This window comes from Stegastes partitus, unplaced genomic scaffold, assembly GCF_000690725.1.
Source record: "Stegastes partitus isolate 25-593 unplaced genomic scaffold, Stegastes_partitus-1.0.2 Scaffold692, whole genome shotgun sequence".
NCBI lineage: Eukaryota > Metazoa > Chordata > Actinopteri > Pomacentridae > Stegastes > Stegastes partitus.
Genome location: NW_007578423.1, coordinates 235,241 through 251,189, shown reverse-complemented (window position 1 = coordinate 251,189; position 15,949 = coordinate 235,241). Strand labels below are relative to the sequence as shown.

The 15,949-nt window shown below is 41.8% G+C and overlaps 1 protein-coding gene across 1 annotated transcript; it reads right to left on the bottom strand.

Moving 5' to 3' along the window:
* Nucleotides 1–6: 6 nt before the first annotated feature.
* On the bottom strand, nucleotides 7–8,159 carry LOC103363811 (uncharacterized). The gene is made up of 12 exons (XM_008290727.1): nucleotides 8,042–8,159; nucleotides 6,496–6,607; nucleotides 6,310–6,387; nucleotides 6,080–6,222; nucleotides 5,876–5,998; nucleotides 5,722–5,779; nucleotides 4,677–5,018; nucleotides 4,059–4,195; nucleotides 3,830–3,946; nucleotides 3,627–3,684; nucleotides 2,488–2,553; nucleotides 7–2,386 (listed from the first exon to the last, which is right to left on the bottom strand). The coding sequence occupies exons 2-12, from the start codon at nucleotides 6,503–6,505 to the stop codon at nucleotides 1,116–1,118; spliced, it is 2,403 nt and encodes an 800-aa protein (XP_008288949.1). The 5' UTR covers nucleotides 6,506–6,607; nucleotides 8,042–8,159; the 3' UTR covers nucleotides 7–1,115.
* Between the last annotated feature and the right edge of the window lie 7,790 nt (nucleotides 8,160–15,949).

The following is a 15,949-nucleotide window of genomic DNA, read 5'->3' as shown; positions in this document are numbered from 1 at the left end:
ATAAAATGAAAAGACCAACATAAACTAATTTATTGTGAACCACAACAGTGGGAATTTACATTTAAATAAAGGCCCACTCCTCAAAATGGGAAAAAAAACAACAAACAAAAAAAAAAAACATCAACTATCTGTATTTAATGACATTTGAATTCCAAATAAAGAAGAAACAAGCTCATATTATTTGAGTTCATGGTATATTAAATCAGTTCTGTAAACACTATAATTCAAGCATGAGCAGTCTGGAATGACATAAGGTCAGTTTTTTTTTTTTTTTTTACAGCAACAACATACACTTAAAGAAAAAGCCAGTTAACTGATTTGAAGGAACCTCCAGGGGTAATCCACAGCATATGGCATCAAACTAATACAATTTATATAACACCAAACAAAAGAACAGACAGCGTGCAGTGCAATATATTACAATTGTAGCTGTAATATATACTGTCTGATGGTAAACACAAATGAGCTCAATAATAACAATATTTCTTACACTTACTTAAAAATGGAAGAAACGTGAATAAATTCCACTTTTGCCCTTAAATTCCCAAATTCTCCATTCCAGTTTACTAACTCCCTACTATAAATTTAACCTATGGAGACATTTTAAATTCAAAATCAGTGAAGGATTTGTTCTTATGCAACCACATCATGCAACTGCTGAACAGTCCCTTCTGACTCTACATTTTCAAGCACATCTAAGGAGATGTTTCACTGTTCATGTTCATTTACTGGACCAAAATCTAATCGTTTTTAGATTATAGCCGACTTATTTTGCAAAGTCGCTGTCAGTTACACATAAAGGATGTGGAATGTTATAAAACACTGCTGAAACTCAAAGAGGAGGAAGCTGAATACTGATCTCAGACGATGCAAAAACAGCCCTCCACTAGCAGACTCCCATTTGTGATAGAAACTAAATACATAGCCACGTGTAAAACATGCTCCAGTGCAATTGCATCCCACACCTGAACACCTAAGTGTGACTAAATTCCATGGGAATATCAATTCTTTGAGCAGAAATTAAGTCTCAATGAAGTATGGCAATATATTCCAAAAATGAAAATTGGAATATGCATTCATAAATGGAGCTTTTCCATCTACACAAAGCTCTGCAATTAAGATCTGAGAGAGCCCCATGACACAGAGCTTGGCCAGGTTGGATGATAGCATTGGACCCCACCACCACCACCATTGTTGCTGGCAGGATAAACAAAGTGCTGGTCAGGGTTTGTCCAAGGTCCAGTATTGTGGTTGGGGTTAGACATCAACCCCTGGTGCACTTGGATGCTTTGATAGGCTGGATAGGCAGTAGACTGCGACCCATAACTCTGTGCAGCTGCCTGGACATGCTCAGTGGTGAACCCCATGTATGTCTGTGATGGTCTCAGTTTACTCTCAGGAAACTGTCCTCCAGACGCTGATGGAATGCTGCCACTGTATGCCAGAGAATCTCCTACAGGAGTTTGCATGTTTGTCTTGGCAGCATTTGGATAAGCGACCAGTTCACCTGACACATTGTGATGCCCCACGCTGCCTGTCGGAGCGGCTGTGTTGTACTGATGACTCGTGTCTACTGCCATGTACTGGTGCTGCTGGTAATAATGTTGAAGAGCATTAAAGCTCATGTCATTGTGGCTCTCTTCTCGTGAGCCTTCCACTCTTGTTCCAGCTTTACTCTGTGAAGCTGGATTGTGCCACTGCTCAGTACCTCTCTCCTCATGCTGGTAGGAAGAGCGATAAGGTGGCCAGGTCATAGTGTGGGACACAGTAGGCAACAGTTCTTCGTTTTCTGTCCATCGGTATTCATTTCTCGACTTTTTAAAGAACGTCTGACGTGAAATATATTGAGAACCATGCTGTCTGCTGTATTTCCTTTCCCCATACATCTCATTGTCTTTCGTCCCAGTTACGTCCTCCGACTGGAAGGCGTACACACCATCAGTGACATATCCTCCCGCATCTTGAAACAGAGTGCCGGAGAAGCGTCTTTCCGGTACGTATTGACCAGCATTTGCATCTCCACTGTAGTGGTCTTGCTGTAGGTGGGAGCTTTTGCACATTGTGTGGCAACCTGCATTGTTAACCTCAAATGATCCAGTGTCACAGTCCAGCTCACAGCCCGTTGTCTGAGACTCTGGCCAGAGAACGAGGTCCTCGTCAGGTGAAGGTGATGCACAACACACAGGGAGGCTGTCCATGCTGAAACACGACCTCTTCAGCAGAACTGAACCTTTGGAAAGAGGCAGGCTTACATTGAACACAGTATCGGGCATCTTCCTCATCTTTTTCATCTTCCTCTTTGTTGTCCGTCTTTTTGCACATTTTGGCTGCGCTGCATGGCATTTCTGTGGCACAGCTCGAGCTGACGTCTCATTCACACTCGACCCTTAAACGAAACGTGTAAACAAGATACAGACAGGTTAAACTACCGACACATTTCACTACTGAAAGAGAAAGTCAACTTCTTTTTAGCTTCCAAAGACACACCTGTGACACCTATTGTCTTTTTTCTGATGTTAGTATGCGTCCAGCCACTAGTCAGAGCCTTTACACCTGCAAAATAACAAACGGTACAGGAGGCATACAAAGAAAACACTACAATGAAAAGCAGTGTTCAAAGAGAGACACTTTGCATGAATAGAAAAGAAAATGAACAAAAGCAATTAGTGCGATATATAGCTTAATGAGACGGTTAACCAACATTACATTTTTAGTTGACTATGCATGTAAAACAAATTAAACACAACCTTTGCAGAAATCAGCAACGGGCCTGCCTTAAATCCAATTAGGTTTAATGAGTTAATGATGTACCGAGACATCTGAAAATACTATTTAATAAAAAAGTTCCTAAACTAGAAAGGTCATAAAAGAGGAAGAAAGGCTCATTTTCTTTTCAAAGATTAACAACACCTTCGATTCTCCAAGAGGCTTCCTTCCCAGCATATTTACAGGAATGCATCAGAGGAGTGCTAAACTCTAGGAGGGGTGTCATCGTAGCTACATGGTGGGCGATCAGGAGTGTAAATGACATTCACAAGACGCTGCCGTCATACTTTATTTTCATCTGCTGGCAAGAGAGCGACTCCAGCAGAGCTTTGACATTTATTTCCCATTTTCCCACTACCATTTTGTATACAAATAAATATTTAAAATTGGTGTAAACACACACACAAAAATGTATGTTGTTACCCTCTAAAATACATGTTCGCTCCATGGGTTGTATTTACTTTTCATCTAAACTTGACAAGCTGTGTAATGTGCTTGGTCGTACCTACACTTTTGCTTACAAAATATACGATTCATTGCCTTTCTAAGTCTTGAAGTATAAATACTTGTATCAACCAGCACAGCCTCAACAAACCTGCAATCAAAACTCTTGCATTACCTTGGAAACATGGTGGTGACTGCACTTCTTTTTAAAGGAGTGTGTTTTTCAAAGTTGAGACCTTTTGGAGTTTCACTTTTATGCGCAGCACAAGTTTTACACCCACACTTTCAAAACATGAGTCCTTCAATGAATAAAGTGAAGCGGTATACTTACACACAAGTCACACATCAAGAGCAGAGTCGGAGGAAAAGAGGTGAATGACTTACGGCCAAACAGAAAGATAATCATCTGTACTTACACCAGTGGTAACTTTTGCCAGTGAGTTGCATACAGAAGGATTCTGGTGCATTTACTACCTGGGAACATGAGATGTTTGAAAACATCGCGACAGACAAGGACAAGTGAAATCAAGGATTTTTTTTTTTGTAAAGGACATGAGGGTCATTTTACAAACAGCATAACCTCGGCAGAATAATCTGTGCTTAGAAGGATGTGTGATACCTTCATCTCTCCTCTGCCCTCTTTTTGCTCCACTTTCTCGGCCAGTGAATGGACAAGCTGATGGTTGTCTTTGATATCTGCAGTCATTCCCTCCACCTGCTCTGGATGAGTTTCCATCTATGCAAAGACATTTTCAATAAACGTACCCAAAGCATGTTCTTTACATACAGATGCACGATGGTAACACTAATTGTGTCCGTATTTGATAAATGATCCACAACTGACTGACCAAGTAGTTGACGAGATGGGAGGAGCTGCTTAGGTGATCGATGACGTCCTTTTTGTCTGATTTGATGCGGCAGCAGTGGCATAAGAAACAGTACGAGCCGCCATCCTCACTTCTATACTCGACCACACAGGAAAGGCCTGTTGCAAATGGGTATAAATAGCATTTTTCAAAACAATAAGACTAAGCTCAAGGAACTGAAGTAAATATAGAGCTAAAGGCAGCGTCCAACTAGCTTAGCACAAACACTGGTGGAAATAGAACTAACTTTGTCTGAAGGTTAAAAAAAATCCATTCACTAGTATCGCTAAAGTTAATATCTAGATAAAATTAATTATAGCTCAATTATATCTTGTTTGATTAACTCATACAGATGTAAAAGTAACAGTAGCCACAGAGGGTTTAGGTGAGGTCTGGAACAGTGGCGCTGATCTACAACCACAGTCCATGAAGTAGCATTCAAACATAAAAGCTTCTGTTTCCAACACTTCTTACTGTAACAGTGCAAAACAAATCTTTTTCATTAGTATAATAGCACTAAACTACTATCTTATATTGTTTAAATACGTTTTCTCAACTCCAGCAACAACTGGTGCTATTTTTTTTTAAATCTGTGCTCACCTATAAGCGGCTTAGTTCTGGGGAAGTCATCAAGAAAGTTGCTGCTTTTCTCCAATACCATCGAGGGCTCAGGCGATGTCTGAGTATTGTCAAACTGTGACGTTGAGGCGTCTTTCACCCAGACATCGGACTTGGCAGAGGGGTTTTCTTGGCTAACGGGCAGAGAGCTGTGTGCCGACTGTGTGGTCTTGTGTGATTTCACGTCAGCCTTGAGGGGTTTGTCGGATGTTCTCTGTTTGGTCTGTGCAAGCAACACTATCCTCTGCGACTGGACGGGATAGTGCAAAGATGTAGTCTCAGGCTTACCCTGTCCATTCCTTAAGGAATTTATCAGAGCTACTGCTGTGGTGTTGAAGAGAGAAAGAGACCCGTATGGAGTAAAAACAAACAAACAAAAAAAGTACATGGAAATAATGTCAAAAACAAGAAAAGTGACAAAAACTAGAAGCTCGTGAGCAGGAAAGAAGGGTTGGACATGACAGAGGTTGAGACCATAGATATGTACAATAAAGGCTAGATGTCTTAAGGCAGCGTTTCAAACGGGATCACCCTTCATCCATCTTGATACGGGGAAGCTCTCTGGTGGAACCTGTGGTACGTGAAGGAAGGTGAGTGAGCTGCACAAACGTAAATACTCTTATTTCGCTGAAATCTTGACGGATTTAGAAATGGTTTGGTTTCTTACAAACGTTATTAACGTGGCTACAATTCAAATTACAAAAATACAAATAAATACTAATTGTTGCTGGCCGTGAGCGTGTAACATAATTATCCATAAGTACAGTGTTGTAACTACACCCCTGACATTTATAACAAACCAAACCGTTTGAAAATCAGTAGAAAACTGAGCAAGTCATGGTTATTTATAAAGTACATGCACCACTACAACACAGCGTTATGGGTGAGTGAGCGGACTGTATCAAGATGGCCGCCAGTGTGGCCGTGTGATTCCATTGGCCGGCAGCGCGGACGAGACATCTAGCCTTTATTATACATATCTATGGTTGAGACACCCTTTCTTCTGAACAAGTGAATGTTCACTGACCGTCATTTTCACTGTGTGTTGCCATCCTCTGGTATACAGCATCTTCAACCTCTAATAACTTCATGAGGGTGCAAAGAGATAAGAGCACTCAAACTGAAACACTCAAACTGTTTGGAAATTACAAACGGCGACATACGCAATCAAACTAACATACCTGGACATCTCCTGGTCCCTCTTTCCTCTCGAGCAGTTTGGCCTTCTCCATCAGTGGCCAGGCCAGCTTCGACAGGTCAGAGCTCTCCTGCCATTCAGACAGTAAGTGTGGGTGCCAGGCTTTCTGTCAAACAAAACAGCACCTGTTAACTTACAATCAAAGGCAGCACACAAAATTTGCCGTCGTGACTCTAGCACTACTTACAATGTAGTTGAATCTGTGGAGACTTCCTAATATGTGGTTCCGCATGTCAGCTTTGTTAAGCTGACGGATGCACACCTCACACAAGTAAAATGGCTCTCTGGTCTGTGCACCCGCTTTTACACATTCTATTATGCTACCCAATCCTAAATTCACATAAAATAACAAATTATTCCAATACGCACAGAACACAGTCCACATACAGAAACAGTAGGGATTTCTTTTCTACAGACCAATGATGGGTTGTAGTCTGTCCTTGTTGTTCAGATAATCTGTCAGAGAATCTAACAGCTGGCTTTTGTTTGAAACTCCTACAAGCAGAGGATACATGAAACACACACATACGATGCAGAAAACATTCATGAAAGAGTTAAGCATAGTAGTTCAATGAGCATAAAATTTGCCTTTTTGTGCCCCACCTGGCTGCATGCTGCTGTTGTAGAAAACACCACCTGCACACAGAAGTTGGATGAGTATTCCTGAAGAGAGAACGAGTGTGCTCCAGGCCAAGATATCTCGTGGTGGGAAATTCTGTTGAGTAAAGCACAAAAAAAAAAAAGTTTTAAAAAGGTTAGCATCTACAGCAGGACTTATGGACACAATGAAATGAATGAGGGGAATGAAATTAGTAAAGAAAGGAAGAAAAGGCGAAATGTTTTACGTAATAATGAATAAAAATTCAATGAAAACATGAAATGAAATGAATGAATGAAAAATACTTTATTCATCCCAGAAGGGAAATTCAATCCTGTAAAAGCTCACCTTTTTTTTTTTTTTTAAATCAATATAACATATATTATATACAACAATAATAATTATTCAGTCAGTTGGATTTGACATTGCTTTTGAATTGTGGTTCAACAGAAATATATTTATGCATAAACTAATACTTTGCTGAACAACCCTTTGAGCCAATCACTGCAATCAAGTGTTTTCTATAACTCTCAATCAGACTTCTGCACCTGCTGACAGCTATTTTGATTTTGGTCCACTGCTCATCAGCAAAGTGCTCTAATTTGTCCTGGACGGTTTTATTTATTTATTTATTTTTTTTAAATGATACTTTTCGACCAAAATTCAAAAGCAATGTCTTATTTCACTAAACTATAATTTAGCAAATTTTTATTTATCATTACTTTTTTCAGTTTCTAGTTATTTGAGTGACTATTGTGAATTTTGCCTTTTCTTTAATGGAAGGGTAGGAATACATTATCTTCTTGTATTCGGGGACAAACTGTGGCTCTGATTAACCAGCAGATGGCGCTGCAACACCATCAACCTGGTCCAAGATGAGGATCAGAGACAAGACAAGAATTCCAACTATGTGCTTATCATGTTAAATGTTGGTGGTTTTACAGGCACCACTTTATCTGAAGCGCTCATTTGCGGAATTAATTTTTTGTGACTTTGTGCTGATTCCGTGTAGAAGAATTAAACCTGTGGAGGAATGTGGACAGAGAGCGTCCGACATTAATCACAGCTGCATTAGTTCTAGTTAAGTATCGATCTGCTGCTTTCCTGCTAAAGTTAGCGGCTGTGGAGCTCGTTAAAACTCCCCAGGTGACAGAAAACTTAATTAACCTCATTTATCAGAAGAGTTGCACTCAGCACAGAGTAAAAAGTGTGTGTGTGTGTGTGTGTGTGTGATGTTCAACAACTTTAGACAACTTTACCCACCAGTCGAGCTGAACCAATCCACTTCTTCAGTGCGGAAGCTAACTAGTTACGCTAACTTTTACAGACGTTGGCTGCCGTTAATTCAAGCTACGTAACTAAAAACTGGTCAATGCTTTAAAAAGTTACTGACTAACCTCATTTGTAACGCTAGCTATCCCATTCAGGGTTCTTCACCACACATGTCGCGTAATACCGACATTTATCAATTCACAAACTTTTCGCCAAATAGCCACAACCGACAGTCCAAACGAGTCCGGCTAACTAGTGTTAGCTAAAGAAGTGCGTTACCGTTACAAAGTTGTTGTCAGCCACCTTGTTGCTGAGTAGAGACGTCCTGAAGTCTGTGAAGTTAACACTGATGCGCCGGCAGCCTGCGTAAGGTTTGGCTGCGCCACGCCTGCCTCCTCCGGTCGGTGTGTGTTCGGGAGGAGTGACCGACGCTCCGAGGTCATTTCTGCTCTGACCAATCAGATAACAGCCCTACTGAGGACCGGTGTGTGTATATGTATGTATGTGTGTGTGTGTGTGTGGGCGCGTGCGTGAATTACTCATCTTGTGGGGACATGTTATAGCCATGTTAAAGGTCCTGTTTGTTTTTTGATTTTTGTTTTGTTTTGTGGTTGTTATAAACTTGAAGGTGTAAAATAAAATCTGTTAGTATATAAAGCCAATTGCTTCTGCCATTCCTTGAGTCCACATCACAACCGGAGCTGTCAGCTGCAGACAGGTGTTCTTCCTGAAGGGGGCGAAAGTAAGGAACCATCCATCCGTCCATCATCTATACGCCTGTTAATCCTCACTGGGGTTGCAGGAGGCCTGGAGCCTATCCCAGCTGACTCAGGGCGAAGGAAGGGGACACTCTGGACAGGTCACCAGTCTGTCACTCAACATGTTTTTGGACTGGGGAGGAAGCCGGAGAACCAGGAGAGAACCCACGCTGCATGGGGAGAGCATGCAAACTCCACGCAGAAAGCTTGTAACATTTCTTGCAGTTGTATTCTGTTACAACAGATGATAAAATGAACAAATGAAAATTCAGGAGCTCTGACTTCAGTGATTTTGCTTCATCCGTCCTGTGTTATATCTTGTTTTTACAGCTGTAATCAGAAACACAGTGACAGAGAGATAGCACAGTCGGGATTGTCTTGCATCAAGGACACATATTGTGACTACAGAATAACTGGTCTCCATCTTTGACTTTCTCAGGGTTACGTTGCTTTTAACACTCAGGGATATTTCATGTAGCACTTAAAGCTGTGTTCTGTACTCCAGAGTTGTTTTTTTTACTATATACCACTTGAATCATTGCTGTATTTTCGTTACAGAGAAACATCTTTCTTATGTTTGTTTCTCAGAGCTCATCTTTTAATCTCAAAGTCACCATTTGTCCAGCATCTATATCAAAGAAGACTATACGAGTAAAACTTAAATGTAGTATGACAGTAAATACAAAATTCTTTTTCCATTGGCTCAATTTGAATTCTTCTCGATTATATCGTAAACTCTAAGGAGACAAACTAAATTTCTGACTCGACGTAACACATACACATGTGCTAAGCTGGAAACAGTGGTCAGCTGTAACAAAAAATGCATGTTTCTGGGACAATGAATAAAATGATTTAACTGATTATGAATGCATGATGAACATATAAACAGACGATGAGGTAAGACCTTACAATGGGGTTTCTCTTTACGCATCCTGCCTGAGCATTTGTAAGGTTGCTGCTGTGGCAAAAGTTTCCTCTGTGATAATAGAAAATTAACATCAAACACCTGCATTGTGAGGAAGTGTGAGAGCAGGCTTAGTTCTTGCTTATCTCGCCTTGGCTTATCTTACAATGGTTGCAATGCGTGACCTCGTCTCCTCCACAGTCACTGGTGGAGACGAAACAAAGCAGCAGTTTAGACCAGCTGGTGTCAGTTTCAGGCTCAGAATTTGGGATGATACGAAATGTGACATTAATGCACTCCTACAAGTCTACAGTAATATTTTGGGGGTTATAAGTTGATGCTTGCAAGCATTCAAATCTGTCCATCTAACAGAAGAATGAAGCCCTTTAATGAAACAAATTGAGTGCAGCTTGTTACCTTTTTGAACCTGCTGTTTACACATGACCTCCCCGTAACCTTCTTGATTTCTGTCCAGACCACAGAGCTGACTTGCACCATCTTGACTCATTCTTGTAAATCTCTGAAAAAGGAAGTGATGACTAGGACTCCTGCACTCCGTGCTATAAAGGGAAGCTTGTTTCATCCTGTTTTTGTCACACTCTGCAGACCTCACAGCACTCTGTGTGATAATCTGCCATCTTCACACAGAAAAAAAGCCTTAGCCTTTGTGTTACGTGTCTTCTTGACTTTCATGCACTAATGTGTCCTTATTACTCTTTTTCTTTATTACATGAATGCCTTGCTGAATTTATGGAAGTTCATTTTACTGACAAAGGAAGACCAGTACATATAAGGAAATCCTATTAACACGAGGCCTGCAAGGTAAAAATCTGATGCCAGCAGCCACTGAACCTCTACCTGGTCCAGACATGACCTTATGATTGATTTTGATTGAGGGAACTTCTCACACCTGTTATCTTCAAAGAGAGCAGAGACTGTGACAGAAAGAGAAACTCCCGAAGGTCAGCAGGTACTGACTGTGCAGTGTGCATGCAGAACTGCTATAAATTGTATCACCCTGCACTGACCGCTAAACACATACTGTTTCATTCTGATTATTTCTCACAAAGATTTCTACGACAGATGAACCCTGGGGGGAAATAAACGAAGCTTCTTGCCATCAGAAGATTAGCAAGATGAATTTTCAATGTTGAACAAATACTCGTGAACAGAAGAGTGTCCTTTGTGAGTTTTATTGGACCAAGTGGACCCAATCAGTCGCCAAGCAGCGTCTGTGGCTCTTAATACAGTTTTGATGGAAATAATTCCATTGTCCTTGATTACATCTTGATTATCCAAAGAAGACTAACTTTATGTACCTAATATTTTTCCCTGGATCATGTCTGGGTCATGTAGGGGTCAATTTTGAGCCATGAGGTTAGGTTTGGGATTTTCGTCGGCCAATAAACAATGTCTTCTACTGCAGAAATGAGTTCTTACAATTGTATGGGTGTGATTTGCTTATGCAGAGCTGCAAGGTGGCTCAGTGGTTAGCACCGTTGCCTCGCATGGCGCAAGATGCGCATGGCACAAAAAAGAAAGAAAAAAAAAGAATAAATCAATCCACCATCTACATGATTAAACATGTAGGCGGCAGCATCATGCTCTAGCACTGCTTTTTTCTGTTGGTACTAGGTCTTAAATGAGGGCAGAGGGAATAATGAGTAGCTCCAAATGGCAGTCAGATTTTGCACAAATCCTCTTGGCTTCAAATAAAAAACTTTAGATGAGGAGGAATCTCACCTTTCAGCATGGCAACAACCTGAAAGCACACCTCCAAATCAACAGAAACAAATCGCTTCACCAAAACAAAATCAAGGTCCAACAAGACTCCAGATGTAAATTTAATTGAAAACTTGTGAGATGTCTTAAGTTTGGATGTGCACAAGAGATGTTCAGCCAATCCGACAATTTAAAGACGGAACACTTTTGCAAGGAAGAGTGTAAAAATACTGCTAAGTTAGGATGTGCCACACTGATCGACCAAAAAAGATTGAGTGCCATGATAAAAATCTAAAGGTGTATTAGCATTAGTTTAGGGGTATGGACACTTACACACATAACTTCTTCTTCTTTGTTTGTCTAAATGATCCTTATTGTATTTCACATTGATTTATAGGCTGCAATTTAACAATAGCACAAAAAAGTGACATGATTTATCTTGGTTTCAGTTTTTGTGACATAAAGGACCTGAAACCAAGATAAATGTCTTTTTTTCTTTTTGCTATGCTTCTAACATTTTAAGAGGGGTGTGTAGACTTCTTACATTTACTGTAAATTACCTATCAGGTTAATGCACTAGTTATACAGTCATTTCTCTGTACAAAAAACAACTCATGCTAAAGAAATAATATCCAAAAAATACAGTTTGTGAAAATTCTACAAATAAGCTTCACATTCAGAGGATCTCAAATTAACTTTTAATTTTATTAAAATGAACACAACGTGAATATAAAACGTACAATATTTACAGAAAAATACTGACACTAAAAACTGAAATAAGCCAAAGTGGCTAAATAGGTCATTTTTCAAAACTTATCTTTCATATATAATGCCAACAACAATTTTATTCATATAAACAGTATCCAGAACTTGTTGCTTCTCCTACTGAAAAACAAATTAATGTCAAGTAAAAAGTATTTTTCAACAGTTTTAAGTTACTGAAGTCAGCTTCCTGAGTGTAGTAACAAAGCAGAACTACATTTTCTTCACGAAATACAAATACAGAAAAACATTTAACTGGTCTGTTGCATCGGTAGGTTCACAGTAGATTAAAAACAAGGCATTGACAGGAGGGAGACTGAGTGATAACACCCTGTTAGAGAAAACATTCTATTTGCATATGCTTGGGAGATAATTTCCTGTTGGTTATGTTGTGTTTTGTTGTTCTGCATTGTCTGTGCTGAATTTGTTCATGTCAATTACCATTTGGAATCTGTCGGCAGGGGGGGGGGGGATGGAGCAGTGCATTAGCTGACTACATCACTGGCTACTTTCCCAGGTCCATGTCCATGAGGGGTACAGCTGCTGATGCTGTTGTAGCTACTGCTTTGGTATCTGCGGCTGGGATTGAAGCAGTTGCACCTGTTTCTGTATCTGTTCTAGCTGCTGTGAAATCTGCTGAAGCTGTGGTATCTGTGGTAGCTGCTGCTGCTGCTGCTGCTGCACTAGCTGCCGCTGTGGCGGCTGTGGTATCTGTGGTAGCTGCTGCTGCTGCTGCATCAGCTGCGGCGGCTGTGGTATCTGTGGTAGCTGCTGCTGCTGCTGCTGCTGCCGCTGTGGTGTCTGCTGCTGCATTAGCTGCCGCTGTGGTGGCTGTGGTAGCTGCTGCTGCATCAGCTGCGGCGGCTGTGGTATCTGTGGTATCTGTGGTAGCTGCTGCTGCTGCCGCTGTGGTATCTGTGGTATCTGTGGTATCTGTGGTAGCTGCTGCTGCTGCTGCTGCATTAGCTGCAGCTGTGGTAGCTGTGGTAGTGGCTGCTGCATTAGCTGCTGCTGTTGTAGCTGCTGCATTTCCAGGCTGCCCCATCCTGTGGGCACTGGAGTTGCTAAACTATTTCCAAATGGTTGCAAACTATAGGGGTTTACTCCCTGCTTTGAGTAAAGCTGGCTCAGGTAGAACTGCTTTCTAGTATACTCTTGATGCTGATACAAACTCCAAGAGTGAATGGCAGGATTGCTTGGTGTTGTGTGACCTAAAGAAGCAAGATAAACTGAACTGCTGTATTGACCGTACCCTCCAGAAGCTGCCACAGTGTCACTGGGGCTTGCTGTTTCAAGTGTGGACAAACTGGCCTGTTGTCCTGTGTTCATCTCAGTGAGGTTCCCTACTTTACAGCTGCCCATAAACTTGTGCTTAGTGGTTTTCGGCCTGCCAGTTATGATGGTGTTAATGGGCAATGGAGAAACTTCAGGCATCTCAGTCTTTGTGTCACCTTGTGGCTCAAGTATCTGTCCTTGGTTTTGGTTGGTGGCTGCATAACTATGTTGGAAGTGGCTGGTGTCAGCAGCTGTGGCAGTAGGCACTGTTGGACTGGCAGCTTTGCCTTCAGTCACTCCAAACAAAGGGTTGCCCCTCGTCAAATAGTCCTCAGAAGATGTTTTGCTGGCTGAAGAAACCCAGTTGTCTTCGGTGACGGTTGGGTTGTCATTGCCTGTAGCTGCCGTAGTTGTTGAATCACATGCTTCATATTCAGTTTCCATGTGCTGTAAATCCCATTTTTCTTCCATACTTCCAGCTAAACTTGTAACATAAGAGTTGACAGCTTTTGGATCAAACTTATAAGAGGCCATGTGCTTCTTACCGTCCATCACCAGAGCTATTAGTGCTTTCACTGCCCAGTCTGAAGTGGATGTGCTTTGTGGGTCAGATTCAGGTTCTGTGTCTTCGTCCACAGAAGACAGTGGTACAGGGGATGAAGCAGGATTAACAAAAGTGAACTCAGAGGTTGATCCACAGTTGGGCACAGTAATAGGCTGCAGTCGGCTCCGTTTGCAACTGATTGGCAACTCCTCAGCCGGGTTCTTAGCACAAGAGCTGATCAGTGTTTCGACCGGCGTATCAGATGGCCTTTTCCTGGTTGGAAGGCTTCTTTCTCCAGGAGACACTGACAGGATCTGACTGACTTCAGGACGAAAAGCAGCACAACATGGGGATTCTGAGTGCACATTTTCTTGTTTTACTTTCACCATGGGGAGAGGACTTTGGGGCTGAGGAGGTGGCGATATGACTTCTCGTTTCACAGAAAGGCTACCGCAGGCCTCTTGGGGGCTGAGACAAGTGGCGGCACCGGGAGATGGAGAGAAAACACAATCGGCCTTTGAGGAGAAACACTTCACATCCAGAGGACTTAGGACTCTTCTTTCTTTGGCACCTATCAAATCTTCAGCCATCACAGTCTCATCAGGCTTTTCTGGTGTTTGTCTGGCTTCTAAGTGAGACAGAAAACAAAAGCAATTCATTAACACTTCGAGAAAGGAAATGACAAAATATAAATTTGAGTCCTTGAGAAATCTCAATCTCTAAATTACACAGGCATCAGACGCAACGTGAGGCAGCCTTTCACCTGTTGCTAACATTGTGCCTTTTGTGAAGTCAGCTATTAGCTATACCTGCTTTATCCTGTGGAGGGTTGCAAAGGTGCTTACAAGCTAACAATGGGTGGGAGGTGGGGCAAGTCATGGACAGGTCTCCAGTTCATTACAGAGATAAAACAAGACAGATCACGATGCACACTCACACCTACCACCAATTTCGAATCACCAATAAACCCAACAAGAATATGTTTGAACTGTGGCTTTCAGGACGCAACAGTTTGTGCAAAACTTTTGTGTCCCTGGACTCATTCCAGTACATTTGAGATCGGACCAGAGATGTCCTGGCGAAAAAATGGAACACATCACCGCTTGTGTGTCCCATTCATTCATCGGTCTTGGTGGTCACGATAACTCCGCCCCCAGCACCTGGCGTACTCGGTGCTTAGCTCTGGCCCAGCAAAGAGTTGGTGTTTGCTAAGCACCAGTTTTGAGAGCCTGGAGCCAGTGCTTAGGCGGTGGAAACACAAAGAACTGGTGCTAAGTCAGGCACTAGCACGGAAATAGCACTGGAACCGGTTTGGTGGAAAAGGGGTATGAGACGCAGAAAGAAACACAGAATTGTTTCAGGAGTTAAAGTTGTACATTTTGACTGGTCTGGAGTGTACTTAGGAAAATTAGTCAGGGACAATTAAAGAGAGACTTAAAGGGGAAATCTGTGATTCTGACAGATGATTATTGGAAGATATGCATATTTAGATGGCTAGCATGTGCCAGGTTTGCCGTTCCCCTCGTCCATGAGAATGAACTTGCACAAGGCACAAAGGAGTAGTGTTGTGGGGACCAGGGTCAAATGGGACACTTCCTCCCTACATACAGAGCCAGGGATGTGAACAAACACCAGATTTCTTTTCTCTCCAGTACACATGGAACAGACAGCCAGCCAAGCATGAGGAGATATTCACTGGGTTTTACAACAAGGAGTCAATGCATGAGGCTCAACAGAGCAGCACAAACTAAACCCAAAGACCCTTTCTCTCAGCTGTAAATCTGATAGTAGAGCACTTTTGACATTTGGCAGAAGTCTTGGCTGCAGTCCCACTGAATTCCTGACTGTGACCTACTGACCTTCTTCTCCTCTGAACACCCAGAGCCTTCCAAAGACAAATGAACTAAACTGTTTAAAAACCTAAGATTAAGCAATTCTTGACTGTAATAATGTCCTCAAAATCTGGACTCAATGATCCAGGTCATCAAGACCAGAATCGATGAAAACACCTTTATATCCGAGTGTGTGTTGAAGACGCGCACACAGAGACATACAAACACCCTCTATGTCAGCCATAAAAGACACAGAAAGAGATGTAATCATAAAGATACATGTTTCCAAACTCTTAACTAAACTGGACTCAAAGCAGCACAAGGACTGCCTGACACGAAGCCACTTCACAGCAAAATAAGCTCGTCTACTGCACTGTCAATAATTTCATA